Source organism: Dasypus novemcinctus, chromosome 11 (genome assembly GCF_030445035.2).
Source record: "Dasypus novemcinctus isolate mDasNov1 chromosome 11, mDasNov1.1.hap2, whole genome shotgun sequence".
NCBI classification, from domain to species: Eukaryota; Metazoa; Chordata; class Mammalia; order Cingulata; family Dasypodidae; genus Dasypus; species Dasypus novemcinctus.
The window spans coordinates 18166649-18194577 of NC_080683.1; the positions used below are offsets into that span (position 1 = coordinate 18166649).

Consider the following 27929-nt stretch of genomic DNA (forward strand, 5'->3'; position numbering starts at 1 on the left):
GTTTCAAGCAGGCCCATGAGCGTTGTACCATTGTGGTCCCATTTTACAGACCGACAAACAGAGGCACCGAAAAGTGAAGCAACTTGCCCAGTGAGGCCAACAAGAGGCAAAGCTGGAGTCTGAACCAAGCAGTTTGCTTCAGAGTCTGCCAGCTGAACCACCACACACCCTTGCCTCCTCTAAATCACGGGAAACTCAGGGGCCGCACACCCTGAAATAGTATCTTGGCTTTTCACCCAAAAACCAGGGCGTGGGGGTGATAGGATCTCAAGTGAGAAGAAAATGACACATGCCTGCCCATGTAGTGCCTTACTAAATGTGGGGTCTAAGAGACCCTGTCAGAGAAAATCCAGGCTACCTTTAAGCAAAAGGAAAAGAATTTGAAAACAACAAAGCAGTATAAAACCTTGACCACGGGAGAACAAGAGAAATGCAATGATGCTGAAGGTGTAGCAGTGAGGACTAGGCCACTAACACATTTTGAAGTATACTCGGGAGAAGAAGGAAATGCACCAAGAAAGTGGGAAACAATGTTAGAAAAAAAGCCTAAATGGGTCAGGGATTTGGAAATGCTGATTAGGAAAGAAGTAAAAAAAATAGCTGAATATATCTGTATTTGCTCCATTTTAGCAATAACATAATTGTTGAAGCTAACATTTAATGAGCATTTACTATGTGCCAGGCACTGTGCTTAAGGATTTACATGCAATGCCATACAATAAATGAATCTACATTATAAACCTTGGATATGCTATTAATTGTCATATTTGGCAGATGAAGAAATTGAAGGGAAGTCAATTTTATAGATGTGTAAACAGATGCTCAGAGAAAACAAGTTGTCTTGGGCAAAGTTGCATAACTAGAAGTGGCAGGGCTTGGAGTCAAACCCATGTCTGTAATTGCATGTTTATATCTTTTACAGCCCCCAAGAGAAGCTTAGTTCATCAAGTGCAATGACTTTGTTTTATTCATTTTGGCAACTCCAGAACCTAGCACAATGCCTGATGCACAAGAAGTATCCTATGAACACTAACTTGGACTTTTAGTCACTCCATGCTGTCCTTGTTTGTTGAATGAATGAATGAGCAAACTGATGGTCAAGTCTCCGTGGGACTGGGTCTGAGTTCTGGTACCTGGGAACAGATGAGGCTTTATAAAGCAACAGGAGAATTGTGGATGGCCATTCCTGTATCCACCACAGGAGTGGACAGAAGATCCAACATGCAGAGCCATTGAATGGTATCAGGTTTTTCATACTCTGATATTGAGGAAGTAGGAAAAGACCACAGCCAGTGTGTGTGAGAGGGGTGAGGGCACTGGACGACAAGAGAAGAGAAAGGAAGGGCTCTGCTCAAGAGGAAAAAAAAGTGAAACAAAAGAGGGGCAATCTGAAAAAGGGCATTTGGAGATATGGATGTAGAGAAGAAGATCCAGAAAGAAAAATGGGAATATATGGCATGAAGGCAATGTCCATGAGGCCTGGGGTCTACTGCTGAGGATCCTGCAGAGCCTGTGAGAGGCTGTGGACAACAGAGCCTGGAAAAAGCAGAGAGGGGTGTAGATGGCTCTGCACAGGCCGCTGCGTGGGCTGGGGCTGGTGGACTCTCCGACCCCAGCCAGGATGGAGGGCAGGTCCCAAGGGAGCCTTGGCCTCGGGCTGGCTGAGCTTAAGAACTTTGGACCCAGCTGATCACAACTGGGGGATATGAGAAGGGGGGAAGAAAAATAAAGGAAGGGAAGGGAGTGGACAAGTTACAGTTACAATGAAGAGATGTGGGGAGATGAGAACAGCGCAAAGGATTGAGATCAGAAGGTACAGACTCTCTGGGGAAACAGAAATGCAGGAGCTTTGAAAGTTGCAAATGAATTAGGGGAAAAAGGAGTCATGAGGGCAAAGCCCAGTACAGAAAAAACCAGGGTGAAACAGAAGAAGCGAAAACAATGAAACTTGGAGAGTTTGTAAGAAATCGATATGCAGTGTTTGGTGGAAACTGTTGCTTTGGCTTTGGGGATAGGAGAACTGTAAATATGGATAATATGTAAATTCCATTTATAATTTTAAAAACCTGGGTGGCTCAAACGACAGAAACAGATCATTTTTGCAACGGCGCTCCAACACGTATGAAGGAAGACGTTTGTGCGCCCAAAGGAGAGGGTCCTGGATGCAGAGTCAGGAAGCCAGACTTCGAGAGCCAGCTCTGCCCCCTGGAGCTGGGACAAGCCGTTGACCTTTTCATGGGCCTCCTCGTCCTCTTCTGGGAAAAGAGCAGTGACCCTCTCCGCTCCCGATGTCTCTGACGGTCTGCGTCAGTGTCCTGAAGCTGCTGTAACAAATGACTGCAAACCTGTGGCTTCAAACAACAGAAACTCTTCTGGAAGCAAAAGGTCTGAAATCGAGTTGTGGGCAGGGCACTGCTCCTAGGAGGGCTGGAGGGGAGGCGCCGTCAAGCTTCCCTGTGCCTCGTCTTCACCTGGCCGCCTTCTCTCTCTCTGGGTCCTCTCCTCTCTTAGAAGAACATTAGCCATTGGATTTAGGGCCCACCTTAAATCCAGGATGATCGCCTTTTGGAGTTCTTAACTAACTGCATCTGCAAAGACCCTATTTCCAAATGCAGTCAAGTTCTGAGGTTTCAGCTGGGCATGGACTTTCTTTTGGTTGGGGGAGGGCACTATTTAACCCACTACAGGGTCCAAACAGCAATGAAGCAACAGCACCGAGTGTGTTTTGGATATCTCCCACCTTTCTTCTTGTCCTTGCTCTGGAAAGGCCGCTCTTGTCACCAAAGGCCACTCTTGTCATAGGGCCTGCTCACCCACCTCTAAGGGCTGCTGTTGCCTCAGCATAAAACCCAAGCAACGCAGCGGCATGATGGCCTCCAGCTGCCCCTCCCGGTCACCCTGCCCCTCATGTTTTCTCACAGTCCCCACATCCTCCACCCGATGCTTCCAGCCAAATGATTCCCCCTCATTTTATGACCCCAGTGCAACCCTCTTAAGAAGCTTTCTCAAACGACCATAACACAAATTCTTCCTGCTTGGAACATCTTTGACAGAAAATGTTCTGACCCTTCACTTGGGCAGTTAATCAACTCTTCAAACTCCCTTCTACCATATTAAATCATCGTTTATCTCTTTTCTTGTTATTTGACTTTTTGTAAGTCTTTCCTCCTGCACCAGCCAGGCCTCAAAGCCTGCGGGTTGGGGGCGGGGCGTGGCCTTTCCTTCCGGGAGGCCCCAGGATCTAGTTCCATCCTGTCCACAGTAGCTGTTGGTGAGCTGTTCCCTTCCCACTGCACCCACCGTTCCCACCCAAATATCTCCTCTCTCGCCCCATGCCTTTCCTGTCACCTTGGTCCAAAGAGATGCCTTTCCCCCCGGAGCTCTGTGCACATGTAGCATTTACTACCTTGTTTCAGGCCATTGTTCATTCATTTACTCATTCATCTACAAATATGCTCATGCTGCTTGGCTCTGTGCCAGCTTCTGGGGCTCCCAGCTAGTGAAGGTACCTCTTCTTCTGGTCTGAGGCAAGGGAATTCTCTCCTCTTTCTTCCTTTCCCTCACAGTTCTTCAGATGGTACACACCCTCAATGTAAGGGGTTTATTCAGATTGCTTTAGCTAATTCTTAAAGAACAATGCCACAAGAAATTGAGCCAAATCACAGGACTCAACCCCTTCTGTTAACGTACCACCAGAGAATCAGGTCCTGAGACCTGTGGCCAGTGCTAGGCCAGGCAGGATCTACCACCATTTCCCAGTGTCAAGGGGATGTGTGGGTGTGGGTGTGGGGGAGCGGGTGGCAAATAAGCAAGCAGCATGGGTTCCAGAGGGTTCTCTGACCTCAGTATCTGAGATGCCCATGAACACGCAGGGAACAGATGCTGCCAGGGGCTCTTCGTGGAAAAGGTCACTGTAACAGTTTGATATGGTTATGAATTCCAAAAATAGATATTGGATTATATTTGTAATCTAGTCTGTACCTGGGCATGATTAAGTTATGACTGGGGCTTGATTGGGCCACATTATTAGGATGTTGAGTCCCCACCCTTGGTGGGTAAAGACTTATAGATAAAAGGCATGGCAAAGGACAGAGTTGAGGGCTTTTAATGTTGGAGTTTGATGCTGAAGTCTTAAGCTGGAGCCCCAGGGAAAGAGACAGTCATTCACCTGATAGTTTACAACTGACCTTGTGGAGAGAAGCAAAGCCTAGAGAGCCTCATAGTCTACAGCTGACCTCGCAGAGAAAACAGAGGGGCTGAGACCAGAGGAACCCAGGAAGCCTGAACCCTCACATCCATCGGCAGCCATCTTGCTCCAACACATGGAAATAGACTTTGGTGACGGAAGTAACTTTTGCTTTAAGGCCTGGTGTCTGTAAGCTCTTATCCCAAATAAATACCCTTTATAAAAACCAACCAATTTCTGGTATTTTGCATCAGTGCCCCTTTGGCTGACTAGTACAGTCACTCACCAGCATTGTTTTGCTGCTTTGTGTTTTTGATGTAGGCTGAGAACTTGGCGAAAATATCAATGCCGGCTGTGTTGGATTCTCGGTGTTTTGCCGCCAGTTTGGGGTATCTGGAATGGAAGACGTAAGTTGTAGGATCAGTGAGAACATGGATATCCTTTAAGGGAGAGCCTACTCCCATTACAATGAGCATCACTCCCTTTTCTAGTTGGATCTACAAAACTTTCGCTCATTAAACCCCTCCTACAGTGAGGGCATGCATGCTCAGCCATAGTTCACTGATAGAGGAAACCAGAGGCCAGTGAGGTGAAGAGAGCTGTTGGCACAGTGTGCTGGAGAAGGAACCAGAATGTTATTCAGAGAGCCCAGCAGATATTAGCCTCCCAGATTTCAGTAACTAGATTTGGGGAGGTTAAGTGCACTCACTTTGGCTCCGTGTTTACACCATATATTAAATATGCAAATACAGTGTGCTTCTCTAAAAGGCTAGCAAATCGTGTTTTCATTCACAGAGAAATCTTTAAAATAAAACTGTGATGTGGCCTGATGACAGACAAGGAGATGGGCCAGATCCAGCCTCCCACCTGTTTTTGAAAGGCCAGTGACCTAAGAATGGTTTTACATCATTCAATGGTTGAAAAAAAGCAAAAGAAGGATATTTTGTTGTGACATGTGAAAATAATATGAAATTAAAAATTCAGTGTCCATAAGTAAAGTTTTCTTACATCACAGCCACGCCCATTCATTTACATATTGCCTATGGCTGCCTCTGCACTATAGCTGTGGAGCCAGCAGCTGTGCAGAGGCTGGCAAAGTCAATCATCTTCACTATCTGGCTTGCTGACCCCTGATTTAACTGATGAAACCGTCTCTCTGTCTTTTTTTAAAGATATCTCATTTCAAAAGCATTCATCTTAGACATGCTCTTAACCTTCATTCCAGGAAATAAAACAGCTGGCTTCTCCAAAAAAATTATTTTTCTGTAAATATAGACTTATAAAAAAAACAACAAAACCAAACAAAAAAACCCTGCAAAAAAAAAATTGCAGATGGTAAGTGCTCTGACTGACTTAGAGCCCCAGCTGACTTCTCACTGCTGACCCACAAACCACCGTGCCTGAACAAAAGTGTGCAATTAAACCAGCATGCATGAAGCAACTTCTAAGGCCCGGACTCTGTGCCTGGTGCTGGGGTACACTGGTGAAAAAGAGAGACAGCCCTTGCCTTGATGGAGCGACCTTTGCTGATTCTGGGGGCCTCTCCTGGCACTTCAGGTTCTGCCCCTTCTTTTTCTAATGAGCTGTGATGTGGCAGGACTTCCTCTCTCCCTTCTCCATTATTCCTGCTTCCTCACCTCATCAAACCCTCACTTGAGAAGTAGGTAAATGCTTCTGACTTCTCTGATTCTTAAAAGTGCACCGGTTTGTCCTGTCTCTGCTACTTAAGCAAAAGATCCTTGGAGGTGTCAGGAGGCTGATACCTTTGGGATCTGTGGCTTTAAGACCCAGGACCACCAATTGTCCTTACAAATGCATCTGGGAGACAGTCACAAAAGAGGCACTGGCTTCGCTGTCTAACTCTTTAAGCTACCATTTCATGAACTCTCCCTTTATGTCAGGCACTACGCTTTTTTATATGCCAAGTAGTAGTTTCTTCTACCATATCCTTGGAAGCTGAATATTATGGCCTTTGTTTTATAGAGGAGACAATGAAAGGTAAAAGAGGTTTTTAGTAAATTTCCCATATCAGGGACTACTCATGCCCTAAATATTCCCATGCTTGTCTATATTTCCTACCTGCCCTTTCCATTAGGTTAGGGTCATGTGACTGGATTCTGGCTAATGGGATAGGAGGGGAAGTGATGTAACCACTCACAGGTCTGGCCCTTAAACACATTTTCTATGATCCTTCTCTCTCGTTTCCTGCTAAAGGGGCCATGGAGGCTATGTGCCCTCAAAATTACAAGATGGAAGAGGGCCCCACTACCTAGGCAGACTTGTCTGAGTGTGAAGCCATGAGAGGTGGTGGCTAATTTGATACCGTGGCTCAGCCTAGCACTAGGTGGTAGGCCAAGTCACTCTGACACCCCAAAACCTATACTCTTAGCCTCCATGCCATCCTGTGGGAGGTCCTAAGGGTGGTTCTCTAGCTCCCAGAGGGTTAGAGGAACATTCGTGTATTGTTTTGTTTACCCCACTGTGATATCTCCACAATTTTTTAAAATAATGAATTCAAAGTGTTTTCCAATTCCGGCAGCATCAGAACCCTGTTAATACTCAATGCGTACTTGCTAGTCCGCTGAAAAAAAGGCTTTATCAGTTTACCCTCCTGAAATTTTATCATAACATCTCTGTACCAGGATTATTTTAAATAACAGTCAACTCTGGGAAAATACTTTAAGAAACTCAGGGGATGGTGAGATTTGGGCTTAAAGACCTCTTGGAGACCATGTCCTTTCACCCCCTCACTTTATTTTATTTTTGGGTTTTTTTTTTCACACTTTTTTTTATTAAAGTTAATAGATCACAAAGAATACTATATTAAAAAACATAAGGGCTTAAAGGCCTCTTGGAGACCATGTCCTTTCACCCCCCTCACTTTAGAGATGAGGAAACAGAGAGGAAGTGAGAGGGAAGGCGCTTGCCCAAGGTATCACGACAAACATTGGTAGAAATGTGACCAGAGTTGGGTCTCTGGCTCTCTGTTCCGAATCCTGTTACCCTGGACCATTCCATGGAGAAGTGAGGTAAGGGCCGGCATGTCTGAATGATAATCCCAACACTTCCTTGCTGAGCACTGAGTGGGCCAGTGTAAGGAAAGGAGTGGAAATGAGTTTTATTTAGAAACTCCTTGAGACTTCCTGGATTCCTCATTTTGACACCAAATATTCCGTTGGAGTGTTAGTATGTGGTTTTTTCCTTAAAAAAAAAAAAGCAATGTGGGGGAAAGGCTCTCATAACTTCTTGGCTCTCTGGTGGTTCTTACAAATAATGGTGTGATGAGAAACACATGGCAGACCAGCACTTGTTCCAGTTATAGGGGTTTTGCTGCCCCCTAGAGAATCAGAAGATCAGGCTGCACCGGTCCAGGGGCCTCAGGAAAGGTGACCCCACCTCTTAGCCCCAGTGTGGGGAGAGCCGGGAGAGGCTGCTGGTTGTTGGCCATGGCAGGACTCTCCAGGTGGGACTGATGCACTAACATGGTAGTATTCCTGGGAGGGAATTGCGGCACCTGCCCCAATCTGACTACAGGGGCATCTAAGTGACACTCCTGGAGTGAGGACTCTAGAAAGCTTGATGGTCTCATCGTTAGAGGCCCCCACCATGGCAGTTTTCTGGAGATGTGCAATTTAACAAAGCTGAGGTTCTGCCACCTGGGAGTGGTGGGTCATTAGTCACTAACCTGGCAGGAATGCATTTAACAAAAGCTCCTACATATAACTGCAGCCCAGTAAAGGGTCTGGAGCAGAAGAACTGAGCTCAGGAAAGGGAATGTGGGTGGGGAAGGAAGAGGAGAGAGCTGCTGCATCCCAACAGTGCTTAGCCCTATTGAGACCATGGACCCTTTATTGAATCTGAGGAAAGTCGCTGACCCTTCTCTGGAAGAATGCACATGAACACATGGGGAACACGATTCCAGAGACCTCATGGCCTCTCTGTCCCATTGCAGTTAAGTTAGGGAAACAGCCTAGGGAAGACACAGTTGGATTGGGGGTGGAGAGTTGGGGAGGCCTGGCTAAGGGTTGGTGTGAAGAATGAGAGAACTGGGATGGCTCCGGGGGTCATCCCTTCACAGAGGAGGAAACTGAGGCCTAGAGCAGAAAAGGGACTGGTTCAAGGTATCACAGTACGTCACCAGCAAAACTAGGAGTGGACCCCAGGGCTCAGCTTCAGCCTGCCCTGCACCCCTCCATCCACTGGCCTGGGAAAGTACCAGGGGCACACACTGCTTCTCTGTTCCTCTCTGCTTCAGTTTTCCATTCCTTAAGGACCTGGATGAAGCAGTCACTCTTGAACAGGGTATTGCTTCTAACAGGGAAAATGGTAACTTCACCTTGGACTTTTCCCTCTGGGTCTCCCAGGCCAAGTCTAAACTTTTATTTAGTTATTGAAAATAGCATTTTGCTCCAACTGGAATTTCAACCCAGTGCCAGCAATAAGGTTGAGTCAGAGGGGAAGGGGGTGTTATTTGGACCCTCTCAGGGCACTTTCAGCAAAGTGGCCGGCTAGTGTCCAGTTCAGAGACGTCTGTGGCTTCTGGCAGTGGGTGAGCTGGTTGTTACATGTGAGATTGCCTGATTGGTTTAATTAATGCACTTATTTAAAGCCTGCACTCAACCACTTCCAGTGGCCTTGGGGCAGCTTCCCAGTCTCACTGTGAAAATAAACTGTGCTAACATGGATGACAGAGAACACTTTTTAGAAGACTGTTCAAGGTTTAATCAGAGCCTGACTGGGCAAGATGGTGAATTTCAGTAGTCATGTTGTGCTTACAGTACCTTCTAAGTATTTTCTGAATCTTTCCTGCCCTTCAACCCCCATTTTCTACCATTGTCTTAGCTCAGCCCTCATATGCCTTGTCTGGACTTCCACCAGTTGGCTCCCCCTAACTGATTTCTCTGCCTCTAGCTTGGCCATCTCCTGCCTCTTTCTCTCACCCCCAACCCCACAAAGTAAGTCTTAAAACTGACGATCCAATTCCTTTGCTGAAAACCTTTCAGTGGTATCCCTCCAGGATAAACTTCTTGGTTCATTGTATATGCAATACTAATTTTTTAGTTTTTTTTTTTAATTGTGATTATTTTATTAATCTGATTACAACCTACTATAATGAACAAGTTTAGTGTCCAGTAAATTTTAGAATTCATCCCTCTTCTCTGTACAACTAATTTCCATCAGTAGCTGCTTATCTACTCAACCAGAACTGAGAGCTCTTGTGGGTTCTCCTCTCCCTGTGCCCATTTTCAGGAAAGTGGTTGCTATCAGCTGGGGTTTTTTTTCCCCATTGGTTTATGGGATCAGATTTAGACTTGGTCAGCTTTATGACTCTTACTGTGGTATGGTTTGAAGTCATGGGGTTACCTCTTCCCTAGCTTATTTTCATTTCTTCATCCTTTTAGCTCTCATTCTAAAATGAGGAAGGCTTTGCCCTTAGAGGTCTTTTGGTTAAAATGAACAGGAAGGCTTATTGCGGGGAAGGAGGGGTAGTAGCCTTCTTAGTGCTCCTAGGAGCACTGTGTTTAGGAAGGAACAATCCTCTCTGTTTCATAGGCAATATTTGCTCTTGAGTGGACTTTGTGGAGCTGTTTCAAGATTGGCAGCCCTTTGACGGGTGTGGAAGGGCATCTCAGACTTTCTCTTTAAAAAGAGGTTGGTCCTATGCTCTGGATTGATGAGGTCCCTCGGGAAATCTGCCTTCCCCAACTTAACACTGTACTTTTCTGATTCTATCAGGGACCCCTTCCTTTCCATTAGTTCCCAGAAATAAGCAACTCATTACTTTTCAGGGGTCAAGGTCTCCTCCAAGAACTCCTCGATCTTATTGACATCTGTCTTCACATCCCCGTTGAAGGTCAGGAAGGGTGGATGGGTCCCAGGAGCTAGGTTGTGCAGGTCTGCTGGCTTTCTGTAGAGAGAACAAGATTCAGGTATGGGCTTACACCATGGTGCTTCGCGTTCTGGGAAATGTAGGACTTCAAATTGGAAATTAAACTCCCTACTCTAGTCAACATGCCTGTCAGCCAAAACATATTTATAGTGTGGAGTGGAGGGCAGGGAAGGTTGGAGAAAGTTCAAAAGGGATGGCGTGACAAAGGAAATCTGCCTAGTCCAAAGTCAGCAAGAAAAGAGCAGGTCAAGATAAAGGAGTTGATACTATTGAAGAACTGGAGAATAATCACAAGTGATATCTTAATTAGTGCCAAGCTTTAATTAACTAGAAGAGTGGTTGGGCTTTCAAATTTCCTTGACCAAAAATTTAACAAAAATTCACCATACTCATAGAATGAGGGTAGAAAATGGAAAGCTAAGGGTTAAATGCACAGAATTGGTGAAAGAGTTGTTTGTAAATCTTTGGAAAGGAATAGAAATGGTGAAATCACATCATAGTGTTTGTAACCAGCAGAGCTAGTATGTGGATATGACAGTGGTTGAAAGGGTAAGTCTAAGGTTTTGTATATCACTAGAAGGAAAACTAAAAATTGTCTCATGGTACTGTATATAAGATACTAAAACTTCATGTCAAACACAAATACGGATGATACTCCAGTTCACTGGACTCACCCAGGACAAAAAAAAATATGGATGATACTGCATGTATAAGACTGTTCTTATAAATATAAATACAAATAAACTCGAGAGACAGAAGCAGAATAGCAGCCGTGCATGGCAGGAGAAGCACAGAGAGATTGAGAGATGATGAGTTTTTTTGTTTGTTTGTTTATTATTATTATTGGAATAATGAAAATGTTCTAAAAATCACTGAAGAGATGAATGCACAACTATGCAATTATACTAAATACAAGTGATTATACACTTTGGATGGACTTATGCTTTATTAATATGTGCCAATAAAATTGATCTGTTAAAAAAAATTCACCATACAGAATCCCAAAATTTAGAAATCAAAGAATTGAAGCACACTTTCATCCTTAGAGGTCTTCTCTTGAATACAAAGAAATTGGGATTTGGATAATTTTTTTCATGCTTGCAATACCCCTTCGCTGTGTAACTTAAATTCTAATATCTATTAACTAATATCTAATAGTCAATCTTCTGCCAGACTCAAAGAAACACTTTTTTGATCTATAAACAGCCCCTAATACAGTTTTTGGGTATCCATGAAAAGAAGCAAAATATTAGATTGAAAACAAAACTGTTAATGGAGAAGATGTCTTCAAAAGTCCTGTTCATTGCTAAGCTTCTATCATGGACACACTACAGGTCCTAGTGGAAGGTCATGGCTTTATGTTCAACCACCCAAGTTCAACATTATTGCTCAACAAACACCGGAGGCACTGTTGGCATCTCCCCACCAAGGATTCTACATCAAGAACTGAACTTTACTGGGTAAGAAGATATCTGAGCGGGAGCTCGAAAGCCCAAGATCTATGGGAGAGGGATGTAGAATTGTGACGGGCATACAGTAAATATATATATTTTAATTAATATTCCAATAAAAGGCCCATTTTTAATTTAAAAATAATAATTTTAGCTGCAAAATTAGATTTTTTCCAAAGTTGGTGAAATCTTCATCCAGTTATGAAAGTTGTTGGAATATGGGGAAAACCAGGAGGCAACAATGGTTAAGTCTTGATACTCTACCATGTTCTTACTTTTACAGTACTTTTATTCTGGAAATTAATTCATGCACACACTATTATTAAAATGTGAATATTAGTCAAATTTGAGCTGAAATTTTACTAGAATGCTGTTGTTTTTCTTGAAATGTTATTTTGAGTCTGCTCAGTATTCAGGAGTTGGAAATTTTCTGTGATTCAGAAATTGTACCTCTTTTTTTAAAAAAATGAGGATACTTAAGTGTTTTCTTAGGTTAGGAAGAATTTATTTTCCAAGTAATCATATCATCTATTTTCTAATGGACTTCAATTAAAATATAGAATTTGCTTTATGGAAGTTATTTCTTTTTATAGCAAGCTTTGCTGGGACCAATATGATCTTCCAGGTGAAGTATAATAGGCATCAAATGCAGTCCCTATGAAGAGAGAGGGCAGCTTGGTGAACTTGTAGGATTCTGGGTCAGACACTGAAAAATCTAAGATAGCCAAAGCAAAAGTGCATTTTTTTGTGTGTGTGTGGAAGAGAAGATCCAAAAGTCCTAAATTATCCAGAAAGGAAGGCCTAGAAGATAGAGGAGAGGATGAAATCCTGGAATACATGTCCAATCAAACAAATGAACAGTAAAGGATCTAACTTTCTGCAGCAGGCCTACAGCAATGCTAAGAGCCACTGCAGGTTTGAGCTGGGGAGTGAGAGCGCTAACTACCTGTTGGGCAGTGTGTTAAAGGTCTGTGCTGCTGGAAGGAAAGAGCCCTTGGATTTGCTGTGGCACCTGTGAGTGCCCAAGGACCTGCTTCTGAGCTTTGGCCAGCTGCTTAGAATGCAAGAACAGGGATGGAGCAAGCTGAGTGGGGAAGGGGTTGTTGGGTTGGGGAAAGTAGGGAGGGAGAGGGATGAACTAAGGAAAGCGGGGGAAGAGGAGAAATAATGATGGAGTATTCTATGGGCAGGGTTGGGATGTCAGATTCACCCTAGATGCTCTAAGAATGCAACATTTTTGTGGGCGTTGGGAATGGGAAACATTGGATGGGAGAACGAAAAAAAAAAAAAACAATGGGGAAAGAGGAATCTGTAATGAAATGAATTCCTGGTGTAATCAGTTTGGGAGGGGAAGAGAAGAATTTCAATTACACTGTCACTCCCATTTTGTTCCCCAAACACACAGACTCTCCAGCTGCCTACTGTGGCACTTGGAGCTCCTCAGACAATTGAGACTGAAAGTATTTTTAAAATCTAATTTACTTGGTCCCTTTGTTTACTTTGTGTCTCTCATTTCAGACAAAGAAAGGACATTCTTTAGTTTCTGCTCCCGTTTTTTTACAGCCAATTCAAGGCAGCAGGGCTAGGTTTCTCAGCTGGAAGGGGAAAATCTATACTGATTTTATTTTCCAGCAATTAACTCTCGGTGGCTTAAAGATGCAGAATTTTGTTGTTGTTATTTTTTTTGACTGGGGCTCTAGAGAATGTTGGCCTCAGGAGCCTGACACCCTTAGTAAATAATGACGATGGCCCCTGAAGCTCAGCTGGACACAGCCAATGGGTGATTGGACAGTTGCCCTTTTCTCTCTTTGTTGACCCCTTCAGCATTTAGGATTGAAATTATGTAATTAGCATTTATTACGCATTGCCAGGTTTAATTTATGAATTGTTTAATGTGTTTCACTCTCCTTTCCAAGACTGGATTGCAAATGCCATGAAGGCAGGGATAATGCTAAGGACAGCCAACAGGTATTGAGTGTTCGCTATAAGCCCGGCACAACACTAAACGAAAATGCTTTATATGGCCTGCCTCACTAAGTCCTCACGATTACCTTATAAAGAGATACTATTTTTTTTTTTTTTGGTAAGATTTATTTATTTCTCTCCCCCCACCCGCCCCCATCATCTGTGCTCTGTGTCCATTCGCTGTGCATTCTTCTGTGTCCACTTGCACTCTCATGAGGCAGCACTGGGGATCCGTGTCTCTTTTTGTTGTTGTTGCGTCATCTTGCTGCGTCAGCTCTCCGTGTGTGTGGCACCACTCCTGGGTGGGCTGCGGTTTTGCGCAAGCACCTCTTCTTGCGCAGGGGCCACTCCTTGTGCAGGGGGCACCCTTACGTGGAGGCATCCCTGCACGGGCCAGCACTCCTTGCACACAGCAGCACTGCACATGGACCTGCTCACCACATGAGCCAGGAGGCCCTGAGTATCAAACCTTGGACCTCCTATATGGTAGGCAGACACTCTAGCTGTTGAGCCACATCCGCTTCCCCAGAGAGAAAGAGATACTATTTTTTATCTCCATTGTACAATCAAGGAAACTGAGGCTCAGAAGAGTGAAATAACTTATTCGAGGCCACTCAAGTCAATATACTATGGTTACAGGATAAGAAGCCAGTTTTCTTAGTAATTGCTAAACTCATTGCATCTTATATTTTAAAATATATATATGTATATATCCCTTACCTCTTCATATACACAAATGCACACACAGAGCTAAGAAAGTTAAGGAAGTTCCCTTATCTATAAAACTGAAGTTGTGGTACTTGCTTGGCCCACCTCAAAGAGCTCTTGGCAGGATGTGATGCCGTAACAGTTATGAAAGAGTAACAGACGCATCCAAAGAACGCAGGGGTTGCTCCCTCTCTCATTCTCATCTCCAGCCACACATACAGGTCCACTTTTGCAGATGATAATCCAAAGACCTTTGATTCTCCACTGAAGAAGCTCTTCTTTCAAACAGGATGAAAGAGTCCTGCTCTCTTTAGTTATCACAGACAACTGCAGCACTGATACGCATGTTCACTCATTTGACAGATAGGAGTTGAGGACCTGATCTGAGCTAGTTGCTAAGGGTGATACAAGAAACTTAACACATGATCCCTCTCTGTCATTGAGGGATTTAAAGTCTCCTTTGAAAGACAAAAAAGAAGCTCAAAAAAGGCAGTCTGGAATGTTATGAAGAACAAAGTATTTCAACCAGGAGGACCAGGTTTTCAGTATCAGCCCCTCTGATTTCTAGCTGGGCACCTAAACGGAAGTCCCAAGGCATCTGACTCAGTTTCCTTGAGTTTCCTTGTATAAAATGGAGAAGCAAGACCTCCTTCACAGGGTTATATATTATGTGATTATTTATGGGAAACCACATACCATTTGTGAAGGATTAGGACTGTAGATATTGGAACTCAGTGATGTATAAGGCAAAACACAGACATCAGGTACTACATGAGTTTGGAGATGTTTGGGTTGATAGGATGCTCCTGAGAGTATTGGGGGCATGGGTGGGGGTGGGGGGCTTCACAGAAAAGATGGGGCTGAAGCTGAGCCTGGGAACTATGCATAATCTGTTCAAAATGACAGGAAAGTCTGTTTTAGAAGCATCCTATCCAAGGGTTGGAGGCTAGCAGGAATGAGAGCAGCAGAAGCTAGGCCAGCTCAGCAGAAGCCAGGTAGTTCAGGAAGAGAAGTATTAGGAGATAACACTGGGAGGAAGCTGGGAAAGACAAAGGAAGGTTGCAAATGCATTCATTCCATGGGCAATGGACGCATTCGACAGTTTTCTGAGAGGGGGAGCAATATGATTAGAGGACTCTTTCAGGAAGAAAAATGTTATACTGATATAAAGGATGGACTGAAGAGAGAAAAGCACCTGAAAGGATGAAGAACAGTTTGAAAAGCAAGGAAACAGACTGGCAGTGCTAAGACCTGGACCAGGCTGTGGGTTTTGAGAATGGAAAAGAGAACATGGAGACAAGATCGTGCAATGGGAAAATGTCCTAGGGATATGGCAATGGATTGAGCATGGGAATGAGAGAAAAGAGCTGGAAATGACTTCAAAGTTCCAGAGCCTAGAAAATGGAAGAACAAAGGAATTAAGGAAAGGAGCCCATTTCAAAGAAAAAAGTGATGGGTGCAATTTTAAAAACATAGAGCATAAGGCAATAAAAGAACATCCAAATGGAACTATCTAGACAATAGCTGTGGCTCTGGGACTGGAATAATTCCCATAAAGGCTACTGGGAGAATATGCCAGGCTCACTGGGGAAGAAGGCAGAGGCAGAAGATGTATGCTCAAGAATGAAAAAGAACATGACACCTGATAATGAATGATGCTTGGCATTTTTAACAGCCATTAAATTATGCATTAATAACAGAAAGCTAGTAACTCTCCATCCTATAATCCAGAGCTCTCACTCTGAGCAATTCCTAGGCGAGGAAGATAACGTGGGAAATGGTCTGCATCTCAAACACCTGAAGACTCAGACTGTTACCACTGGGGCTCTGCTAGGGTCAGATGGAAGCTCTACTGGAATGGCTGATTCCCATATTCTTAGTTGACCATACCTATCTCAGGATCAGACACTCTTAGTTATATGTAATGACCATTTTCCCCTCTTCATTGTTAATTGAACCTTGCTAATTAGGGCAGCAAAGTGCTCAGCCCCCAGTGGGACCATTGCTTGTGCACCTGTCTTATGACTAGGTGTGGGCCTTGGGACACAATTCTGGTCAAGGCGATGCCAGGAGAAGGATGCTGGGAGCCGTGGGAAAGCTTTTGCCCTTCCTTGTGGAAGGTTCTTTGTTCCTTGCTGCCAAATATATTTTTCATTAATAAGTGTCCTTTACCTTTTCAGATCAACAGTGGTGACATTGAACACGACTCCTTTCAGCCAGAGGATCATGAAGAGGCGCTGAGAGAAAGGACAGTTGCCAATGCTTTCCCCATCAATTCCAGCCTAGAGAGAAGAAAACCAGAGTCTGAGTGGCATTTGCATATTAGCAAGAAGGAACAGAGGATTATAAACACCAAAACATGGGTCCGAAGAGAACGTCATAAAACCCTGTCCCAGCCTAATGTCAAAGGACAGTAGGTGTCTCATTCATTTTTGTCCAACTATGGCAGCATCTGGTATAGTGTAAGAGCGCAATAAATTTTTGAACTCGATTTGAGTTTCCAACACAGTGAATTAATATTCTGAAACTGTAGAAGCCTAGTGTCCTCAAAATAGGGTTTTTTTTTGTTTTTTGTTTTTTGTTTTACATGTCTACTGTACTTCAGAGGGGGCTGCAGAACCATGAATTTTATAAAGGATTCATCTCAAGCAAACCAAAAAGGTTTGGGGACCGGCCTCTGTATAATTTGTTTCCACTAAGTGTTTTATTGGCCCCAGCTCGGTACTTAGAGGAAGAAATAACCCGCCCGCTCTTGCCTTGGATGTTGGTTCCACTGAAAACACTGGCTCCATTAGGCAGCCCAGGCCCTGAGCCCCACTGACAGGGCCCCAGGCGCAAGCACAGAGTTGCCGGATTTCATTATTGAAACTCAAAACCAACCAACATCCTGGAATGGGTGCTTACTAAGATTATTATTATTTTTTTTTAAAGCAAAGGAGAAAAAACATTCAGCTGGGGAGGCAGCAAAACCCTTTGCAGACATTAGAGCCTAATTGTGTGCTTTTTTTCCTACTTTGCAAAGCACACCCAGCAAGAGGCTCAGGTTTATAATGGAAAACTGGAGCCTTTTACCGTGTTGGTTGTAGGTAATTGCTATGAAATTACAGTTATTCTACCTCCCTCTTTACTACGCCAAGAACCCCACTCCCTATTCAGTTCTCACTTTTCCTTGGTGCTGGAAAAAGACCCACCCGAGAAGCTGAGACTGCAGGGGCACGGTGATGTAAAATCTGAAAGGTGGAAGGGCACCGTGATTGGCACGCCTCCTGCCCAGGAGCTAACGTTGCTGATAAAGCCTTAGCCAGCAGGTCACACTCCGAACAGGCAACTGTTCATTTAGTAACAGCTTGGTGTTAACTGGGATTTATGATATCAAGGTCCTAAGATGTTCCTTCCCAAAAGCACCAACAGGGACCTGGGTGTTGGACCTGGTAAGTCATCCTGACAAAGGAACTTTCTCTCCAGGGCCAGTTATAATGTGAGTGATGGTGGAAAATTCAATAAAAAGAAAGAAAGAAAGAAAAATGATATCCATTTTTTTCAGGATGGTAGTGGTGATGAGGGATTTGAAGGTGGCGCTAGTAAAATATTGGAATTCCCATTAACTCTAAAATTATTTTCATATGGTAATACTTTTCATAGCAACAATTAGTATCCATATTGCCAGGCATTGCTTTATGTACTTTGACACATATTATTAACTTGTTTATTTCTCATGGAAACCCTGTGACATAAGATATTATCTCCCGTTTACAAATGAGGAAATTGACGCACAGAAAGGTACAGTAACGGCCAAGGGGTCCCACCGTGGTGAAGGCAGGATTTGCACCCCGGTGGTCTGCCTCCAGATCCAGTCCTTCCAACCACCATGCCTGGGTCCGACCTGAGACCCAGACGGGTAATCTGTTCACCAAGGTTGCAGAGCTGGGGCGTGACGGTGCTGAAGGTGGATGCACATATCCTGCCCTCCAGCCCATGTGCAGTCACTGGGCCGGAGGTGTAAGGGTGAGATGGTTTCCATAGCTTCCCACGTTTTCACTGTGGTTTGTTAATATTGTCTTCAATTACAATTCTAGGCCTAGTAAATAAATGTCTTCAGAGGGCCAAGAGAAACAAATGCGAAGATTCTGTAATTTACCTTCCCTGCCCTTGCATCCCTCTTTCAGCTTGTTCCTTTCTTCTCTTGTCAAAATGTACCAATTCTGTGGCCTTCATGTACCATTTGTTCAACTCAGGCTTACATGGTGGGGATTAGCAGAACCCTGTACCCTGAAAAATTTAATGGAAAACCCAGATGGACTTTGGTCCAAAGAGGCTCTGAGCAAGAAGGGCAGGAGACAGACATCAAAGTAGGGGAGTGTTCAAAGGAGATGGGGTATCACTAGTGGCAAACTTCCCAAGTTCATGATTCTGCTTTCCCATGGGCCCAGTGCATGCACACGATTGCCAGCTATAATCCAAAGTACTTCCTATTCCCTAGATAGAGTCTATAAACTTATAAAATATTGTACAGCATATAATACTATAGATGACAATACTAATAGGTTGTATGATTATACATTGCATGTTTGATGCTGGATAATTCATATTATATGCTTATTATATACTATGAGAAATTGTCTTTTGTGTAATCTCTCCCTCTCTATGGTGAACTTGGCTCTCCTAAAACCATGGGCCAAGTTTTATTGTCTTCGTCTTCAGGAGGAACAAGCACAGATGCCTGACACTTAATTGACAGTCACTGTTTGAATGGATGCACATGGAGAGAAGGGTGATCTCCCTCCCTGTTTATGACTTGAAGATCTCAAAATTCTGATGTTGACATTCTGAAGACAGTCCTGAAAAGAAAGCTTGTGGTGTGTGGTGCATAGAGCAGGGGATGGTGGTTCTAGGCCTGTCTTCCTTGCTGTGTGGCCGTGGGCAAGAAAGTCACCTCCCCTCTGCTGGCAAAGGGGAAGGGTTGTACTTTCCTCACTGGCAAAAGGAGGGCATGAACTTTATTCCCTGGAATCCATTTCTCTTATCACTCCCTACAATTCCGCGAATTCAAATCACTAATACAGATTTATTTACAATAGCAGTTCTCAAATGTTTCGGTTTCAGAACTCTTTTATACTCTTAAAGCTTGTTGAAGGTCCTGAAGAGCTTTTGTTTAGGTGTGTTAAACCTATAGATACTTACTATATTATAAATTAAAACTGAGGCATGTTTTAAATGTTTCTTTAGCTATTAATTTAAATATAACAATAATAATTCTATTATATGTTAATACAAAATTTTATAAAAGAATTATATTTTTGAAAATAAAAGAAATTTTGTGAGAAGAGTGGCACTATTTTGCATTTCTTTCAGTATCTTTAATGTTTGGCTGAACAGAAGATAGCTAGTCTCATATCTGCTTCTGCATTCCATCTGTTGCTAATTTGGTTGAAGTATATGAAGAAAATCTGGCCTCACACAGATATGCAGTTGAAAGAGGAAAAGTGTTTTAATAGCCTTTTCAGATAATTGTGGATATTCTTCTTCAATAACACATTGATACTTAAATGGTACCTTCTTAAAAGTTAGTTGCTATATTGATTTTTGAAACCATATCAAATTCTGTTCTCTTTCTCTGTTGCACTAAAATCCATTGGCCTGTCCTGCACTTTGAATGGCCCTTTGAACCATGAATGATATTGTAGCATCATGAATTTGTCACTTGGGAAATAGTTGTGAGTTATGCAGATTTTTCAAATGCTTATACAATTCATTATAAACTATTAAAAAATATCATTCATAAATATTACCATCAATCTCATCAAAAAAGTTTAAGTGTTAGAAGCTGTCTCGCTCATACTGACAGATACACATTTTCCAAAATTCAAATTTTCTCTTAAATGCTTATATTTTATCAATGCTTATAAGTCCTATCCACCATCTTTGAAATGACAAACTCAATTCATTGATTTTCCAGAAAATTTCTGGCAAATGACAAGACTGAATAACCACCGTTTGTCTGCTAGTTGGCCTTTCAAGTAAAAAAACTGTGTTCCATGAAAGAAGTGGATGATTTAGCTCATGACTCAATCATACAAGTGCTTTTCCTCAGACAACCATCGCGCTCTGGAATGTAGCTGGAGAGTTTTATGTGCACTTCCCATCTCTACACCCAGAATAGCTAAAAGATATGTGCTCGAAGACTGAAGTTCAATTTCATTACTTAAGTTTTACAGCTTCATAAAAACCATTTTAAAATGAGACTGGCTTTTCTCCTGCCTCCGTGTGCATGACTTACCAGCATAGTCTGGTGCCACGGCCTTGATTTGGGTTAAGTCACCAGGAGTTTTACCACTGAACATCAACCCAGAGAGAAAGGTATACCATCTTCAGATTACCTTGAAAACAGCTGTCACCTCTCAGACCCCCTGATCTTAGGGATATGGTTCAGCTCTTTCTTTTTACAGGTAAGGAAACAGGCCTGGTGACATTAGATGACTTGTCCATGGCTGGCAGCCTGGTCTAGGGACAGAATCAAAGCTATGACTCCTGCTTTCCTATTTCTAGCTTTTCTTTGGATATAGAGTAACTCATCTGTATACCACTAAACTGAATGAAATCACGTGCAAAGGAAAGTGATTTTTCTTGAATAATAATACTTGGAGCTGCCACTTTTTTTAATAAGCATAAGTCAGACAATCTTCCTTATTTTTACTATTATTTCAAAATACCAAGTGATCTGTCCTTCCAGTAATATGGTTGATGAGTCTTCCAGTAGCACTGATGTGACTTGGTGATTTGAGGAGCACATTGGATAGGGAGGTCTACCTCGAGGAAATCAATATTCCTTTTCAGAGAAGGTGCTAACTCACACTTGGGAATTTTTCATTCAATAAAAAAACCAGACAACAAGTATATATTTGAGGCTTTGGGGATTCTCGGCAATTATCTATTGCTGAACATAAAGGTTGAGTCAGCCTGATGCAAACAGCTGCCTGTGCAATGTGATAGGAAGAATCGCAGGAGAAATTTAAAAATATTACCCATTAATCCTTCAGCACCTTAGCTCACCAGATAGTTTATAGGCCATCGGAAAAAAGTTGTATAAATATCCCCTGCCGAGGGAACTTCTGGGTGCCATACAGTATAAGTCTCTAAGTGAACAGGGTCAAGTGGTGTCTTTGCATACAGGCTGGTCTGATAATGGCCTTGGGCCCAATGCCCAAATAATGCCCAAATAATGCATAATTCCCTGCTGAGGTCTCTTGGGGATGTCCTTACCCTGCCTTCAGCTTTATATATACCTGGCTCTGAGTCTATTTACCCTCCTGTTCCTAGCGCTCTAAGAACTGTCCTTTCCAACTCGTCATACTCCTTCTTTCTATTCCTATACAGTTTTCTTCCTATTCCTTTACATCCAAATTACTTGAATAAGTGAGTGAGTCTCTTTTAAACCTTTTGTCAGTCCTGCTTCTGTTTAACACCTCTTATGAAATGATTTTCTTTCAATGATTCTCTTCCAATTTCTTTCAGGACAGAAGCAAGTCTTTCATTTTCCTTTGTGTCTTCGTCCTACCTGATTTTTTCTTGTAACTCGGGCTTTTGCTTGCTCCTTCCTCTTAAAGCTCAGGTCTCATGACTGCCTGCTCACCTGGTGCCTCTCACACAGCTGGCACCGGCATCGTGACTGTGTGACCTGTATAGATGCATGGGCCAGGTGCTCAGAAGGGACCTGTGCTAGGTGACATGGTCTGCTCCCGCTGTCTAGAAATTCATCACAATTTTGTAATTGTTGAACAAGGGGTCATACATTTTCATTTTGCAGTGGGCTTCAAAATTATGCAGCTGGCCCTGTATGTGGCCCCCTTTTTCCTTTTGCTGGCATCCTCCTCTTTTTCACTTTTTCCTCCTCAGCTGTCTTCTGCTCCATGCTTGGTGCCTTTTGGAGAACTCATCTACTCCTGGGCACATGATTTTCCTACCTAAGTCAACAGTAACTCTGGTTTGGGGGCCTATAATCATGGCACTATCCCTGACCTAGAAAAAAAGTAAGTAAGTAGAAGTAAGTTGGAGGGAAGGAAGGCAGGAAGAAAGAAAGGAAGGAAGAAAGGAAGGGAGAGGGGGAAGGAGGGAGGGAAGGAAGGAAGGAGGGAAACAAGGAAGGAAGGAAAAGAGAGTAAAAAGGAAAGAGAAAATGTTGAAATGCTGCAGAGTTTGCTTGGTTCAAGTCTTCCTTGCTAGTTCCCTCTCCTATCCTGGCTCGCATCAATTTCATATATTATTCTAGACTTTGCCTCACTTCAATTAGGTATTTTGTCACTTATTAGGCACCTAGGGAAAGGAGGCATATCTTTTTTATTTGTTGCGTTTTTAAATTTTCTGAAATCCTGGAAGCCAGTAGATTCTCAAGAAATGTGCCTTGGTATGTGACTTGCAGCAGAAGGCAGAATGTCTCATCTCATCAAATCGTAAATCTGCACTGAGCTTTAAGAGGCCCCCGGATCCAACTCTCTGCTTCTAGTTTGTCTCTTTCTGCTACACTCACCCCAGGTATACTGTTTAACAGCTCAATTCCATTGCGGCAGAGGCAGGCTTGAGTTCTCAATGCCGGGTCATAGCTCTGTCATGCAGGGGAGAGGCCATGGGTCATGAAGAGTTGGGTCTGATTTCTAGCCCTGACACCAGCCAGCTGTGTATGGCCAATTGCATTTTCCCAAGGTGGTCACAGCACTATTTTCTGTCCCATATGTTCTTCCAGACATTTGCCACATCCCCCAAAAGAGGCCGAGTCTATTTTTCCCTTCTCCTTGAAATTGGGCAGGCCTTTGTGCTGCCTTGATGACTAGAATATGACTAGAATATGCCATGTGTGACTTTTGAGACTGGGAAATAAAGGGTAATACAGCTTCCCCCTAGCTTTCTCTGCTCTGGGATGCTTGCCCTTAGAACTCAGCCATGCTGTGAGGAAGCCCAAATCACATGAAGTGGTATTGTGTAGAGTTCCAGCTGACAGTCCCAGGCAAGTTCTCAGCTGATGCCTAGCATCGACACCAAGAGATGTGAATAAATGAGACTTCAGATGATTCCACACTCCAGCCTTTGAGCTGTTCCAAATGATACCTAGTGAAATAAAGATAAGCAGTTTCCACCAAATTGCAGGCCCATAAGCAAAATAAATGCTATTGTTTAAAGCCACTAAGCTTTGGGGGTGGTTTGTTACTCAGTATACAACAGACACAAACCCTTAACCACAGTTTCCTCATCTGCAAGCTGTGAGCAATAGGACCCACCTTGTAGGGTTGCTATACAACTGGATGTTAACATATATATATCACATGATATTCACTTGATAAGTTTACAGCTGTTGTCCTTTTGATCATGTAGAAGGTAAACATTTAGGAAGAGTTAATTAAACATCTCTGTGAAATGCTGTGCCTTAGTGAAGAGTCTATAGACCTCTGAAAGCACAAAAATTCAATAGTACCTTGGTGTTAAGGGTTTTGTATGTGAAGCAATACATTCAATAAAGAAAGCAAGCACAGAAAGAACTACAGCTCCTGCCCATTGGTTGGAGATGAGTCCTTGCTATACCAGGTCACTCTCACATTTACCATGAAGGAGGACAGGAGAAGGTTACTCATATTTGGTTAGCTGTTGGTACAATTATGGGCAAGTGCATGTCCATTTTCTCTAAAGCTATTGAGTTTCTGCGAAACAACATTGTCCAACCAAATATTTATTATGAAGTTTAGGAGCCAAAGATAAGAAGGGTTGGAACCCGAGGAATATTGCTTGATGAACCCAAGGGATCATGTTGGTAACAGATTTCTGGCAGTTTTCTATTGCTCCCCAGTGGAAATCTTTTTGTTCTCTCAATCTCAGAGAGCCCTTCTCACAAATATTTATGGGACCATCATGTTATTCTTTAGGCCTAATTATGGCTCCCAATGCTTGGATCAGCAAAGTCGGAAGCTGGAATGCTTCCACCTCAGAAATGTACCAAAGCACAGGAAACCCAAGTGAGATAGAAATCTGCAGTCTCAAATAAACAGAATTCCTTCCCACATGGGTTTAATTTTTAGGAGATGCCATTAAGTCCTCCCCTGGAGAACCCCAGTCCTGGTGGAGGAAACATGCTTTCCACTTAACTAGGTCACTGTCAAAGTTTTGTTTCCCTCCCCGGACATACATTTTATTTGTTATTCAAGATGATATGGAAATTAGTTCCAGCTCTTGGTCATAAATTCATTTTCCTGACAGTCATGGAATGAGCCTGCAATTCTATAATCTCCATACCAAACAAGGATATCTTGACATCAACCTCTGCTTCTCCTATAAAGGCTGGTGTTTGGGATTCTGTGATAGCTGAGATTCCTCAATTATTACTTGTCCTCCCCTTTGCTGTGGTTGTCTGATTGCTAGTTTTGAATAGCGTATCTTAATACCATAAGCGGTCCTGGAAAGACTTTAGAGAAATCACAAGATCTGCCATCCTACCTCTCAGTTGGACCTAATAAACGCTCATTAACACATAACTCTCAAATATGACAGATTAAAAGCTGATGCATGAAATCAAATATAAGTCATAGGGTTTATTAGAGTTACTTAAATTCTGGCATCTTTGGGAATTTTTTTGCAAAATTAGTATATTATATCAGTGAAGTATGTTTACAGGGCTAGGAAATTCTACTCTAACACTCACTTAAAATGCAATACCTGGGTCTCACTCTCTGACATTCTGGGGGTAGGGCTCAGACATCAGCTTTTTTTTTTACCTCAAAGTTTTTCAGGTTATTCTAATATTCAACCTCTGGCCTGTTGGTACTCATCAAAGAAGGTTGTTAAAAAAAAAAAAAAAGAACAAATAAAAGGGATCCCTGAGTCCACTGAAGAGATACCAAATCAGATTCTCTGGACTTGCACCACATATGATAGGTGAGACCAGGCACTGAAGCTCTTAGAGAGCACATTTTTTGGATAAAAACATCTGGGGAACCCCAAATCAATGGCAGGTGCCTCACCTGCCAACAGATGTCTTTCGGAGGCACCTCCATGAACAGGTGTGGCCAGTCCCCACTGTGGGTGGCAGAGCACACTGTAACCAGGTCCTGAAGTCCCCAGCGGCTGGTCTCATACTCTCGTGCTGTCAGTGCAGCCACAGACCATGTGCACTCAACCACGTTTCCTGTCTCCAGGCATTTCCTCCTTCCTGCCAATAATGGCTATAAACTTTGCTTCTTTTAAAATGCAGGACTCCCATAAAGTCCTCGGTAAGGCTTACTGGCTGTGTGGGTACTAGCAGGCTTTTAGCTGTGCTCTCAGCCCTACGCAGTCACCAGGCCACCTAGCAGGGCAGCTCCATGCAGCTCCATGGGCATCTTCATCTCGGGCCTTCGCTGTGCAAGACAGTGGGGGTACAGTGGTGAATGAGACCCAGTCCCTCTCCTTGAGAAGGTGACATTCAATTCAGACAATTTGTAAAGAGATGATGCCCAGATTATCAGTGAAATGCAGTGATGGAGGAGCCTGGGTGGAATGGGAGCACACGGGAGTCCAGCTGAGGGTTCAGGGAAGGCTTTGGGGCAGGAATGATCTATGAAATGAGCCTTGAGGGGTAAGATGATTTATTCAAGCCAAGGGGTGGGTAAGAATGACCAGGCAGAAGTTACAGCATCAACACAGACCCAGCGGCTTCACAGAACCTTGTGAGGTGAGTAGGAAAATACAGGATTTTCACATGCAGGAATTCTCCAGTTCTCTTTCTTTCTCCAGTGCAAGGGCCTCAGCCCTTTCAAGACCAATTCCAGTCCAAAGCCTACTTTTGGGGGGCCCCTATCCCCCCTGCATCTGCTATTCCCACCATCATTGGGCTTTAACCCCCTAGCCAGCCTTGGCCATCACAGCCCCTTCCCCACTTCCATCTCTCAAAGTCACTGCCAAAAGCATCAGAACTTAAGTATGAGTTGTAGTAATTGTTTAACATCTCTTCCTCCTGGACCAGACATTAAACAAAGGAGACAAAGCTCAAATGGTGAAGTTTCAAGGATCTGCCAAAGATGAGGGAGGAACTGGGAAAAGAGAAGGAAAGGCAACGGTAGCTTCCTGGAGATCTTGAAACCAGGCATGTGGGTTTTAACCTGTGATAACCTAGGTTGTTACCTCTACAGTACACAACAGCAAACTTTTATGGTGGATGTCCCAGGCCAACGGGCAGGCACTTCTTATGAGAAAGCTGCTTTAATTTCCAGAGTTTTCTTTTAAATTACTTCAGGGCTGTTTGGAGGGACAAGGCATTAAAACAAAAACAATACATTCCTGTTTAATTAATTTAGAGTGGGAGACTATAGGAATGTTTACTTTTCCCTTTAATAGCTGCACTCTGAATTTAGAATAGCGGTGCTTTCCCATACATGTGTAGCAGACCTTAGATAGCCAGAACACTTGGAGAAGTAGGCTGTCGCCGGGAATGCAGTTCCCTGGTTAGCCCTGCATGCAAGAGAGGGCAATGGATGAAAGGAAAGGAGATCAGGAGTGCTGCCTGCTTCTGGCACAAAGAGCTGTATGGTCTGAGACAAGTAATTCACCCTGCCCAGGGTCTTGATTTTCTTACTTATAAAGTGGATGGATTAAAATAGATGGTCTCAAAAGACCTTCTAAAATATTTCTAGAATGTGGCTAGGAGAAGGTGAAACTCCCTGAGTCGTTTGTGTCTAAGAATTCCAATGGCTGAACAGAGACCCAGCAAGCCAGCAGTCCCCAGTGCCTGGCACCTGGTCAGGAATGTTTGCTGGAAGGACCAAGGAGCTTGCAGGCAGGTATTCTACCCCTTGTTCTGCAAGATGAGGCTCTGCAAGGTAGGCAGGGGCACCTGCCAGACAGGGCTGCGCTGTAGGGAGCAGGAGAAACAAAGACATAAACCAAGAACCACCTTGGAGCACGTTTACGGGCTGCTTCGAGGCTTCTCCCTCTCACAACTTTCCTCTACTGTAGTTCCACAGGAGTCTCAGCACGTTATCTTGAAAACCAACTGAAGAAGCTTCCCTTTTGGAAAGCTTCATCTAACTCTCACATTTTTCAGACTAGGCCAGCTGATAGGGTGGAGTTTGCAACTGAATGGAGATAGTGAAAATCTTAGCCCAAATCTTCAACATAAGTAATTTAGACATAATCCCATAAGGTATGAGTGACTGAACTGAAATCTTGCAGAAGTCATCTTAAGAGAAGTTCCTGCTAGCTCCTTGCTTTCTGTCATTTTACTTTCTGAAAAGAGTAAGGTGCTGAAGACACAGGAAGAGAAATTCAGATTATTGTACGTTTCAGATTCTAATCAAGGTTTATTCTACCTTAGTGTGAAGGATTCACTCTGGCAAAAGACGAGAAGCCACAATCACACTGCAGCCCCTGAGCCCCCGCCCTTCTACACATCCCTCCCCCCTTCACACCTCTCCCCACCACCACACTCCTCTCCACCCCTCCACACTTCTCTACACCCCCACATCCTTCCACACACCCCTCCTTCTCCTCACAGGGCGATTTGGAGTACTAAGGAAGATGCCATCTGTGAAGCGGACACACAGCCCCCCGCACAGGGTGCCCAGTCAGCCCATGTCAGTCTTCTTCACCCCACTCTGCTTCCTGGGCTGTCCCTCCTTTCCCCCTCTCACCACCCCCCAGGCAGTATGCCAAGGGCCATGAGGCCTGGAGAAGTTCTTCTATGCTACTGCTCAATAGGAAAATGCTCCTACAAGCC

At 43.5% G+C, this 27929-nt stretch overlaps 1 protein-coding gene across 2 annotated transcripts in view; it reads right to left on the reverse strand.

Moving 5' to 3' along the window:
• Window positions 1-27929, reverse strand: part of CLIC5 (chloride intracellular channel 5) — a 150626-nt gene that overhangs the window by 28817 nt on the left and 93880 nt on the right. For both annotated transcript variants that reach the window (XM_058306820.1, XM_058306821.2), the window contains exons 2-4: window positions 16373-16482; window positions 9969-10094; window positions 4473-4579 (exon numbers count right to left, since the gene is read on the reverse strand). In XM_058306820.1, coding sequence (XP_058162803.1) covers window positions 4473-4579; window positions 9969-10094; window positions 16373-16482 — 343 coding nt within the window. The remainder of the gene's footprint in view (window positions 1-4472; window positions 4580-9968; window positions 10095-16372; window positions 16483-27929) is intronic.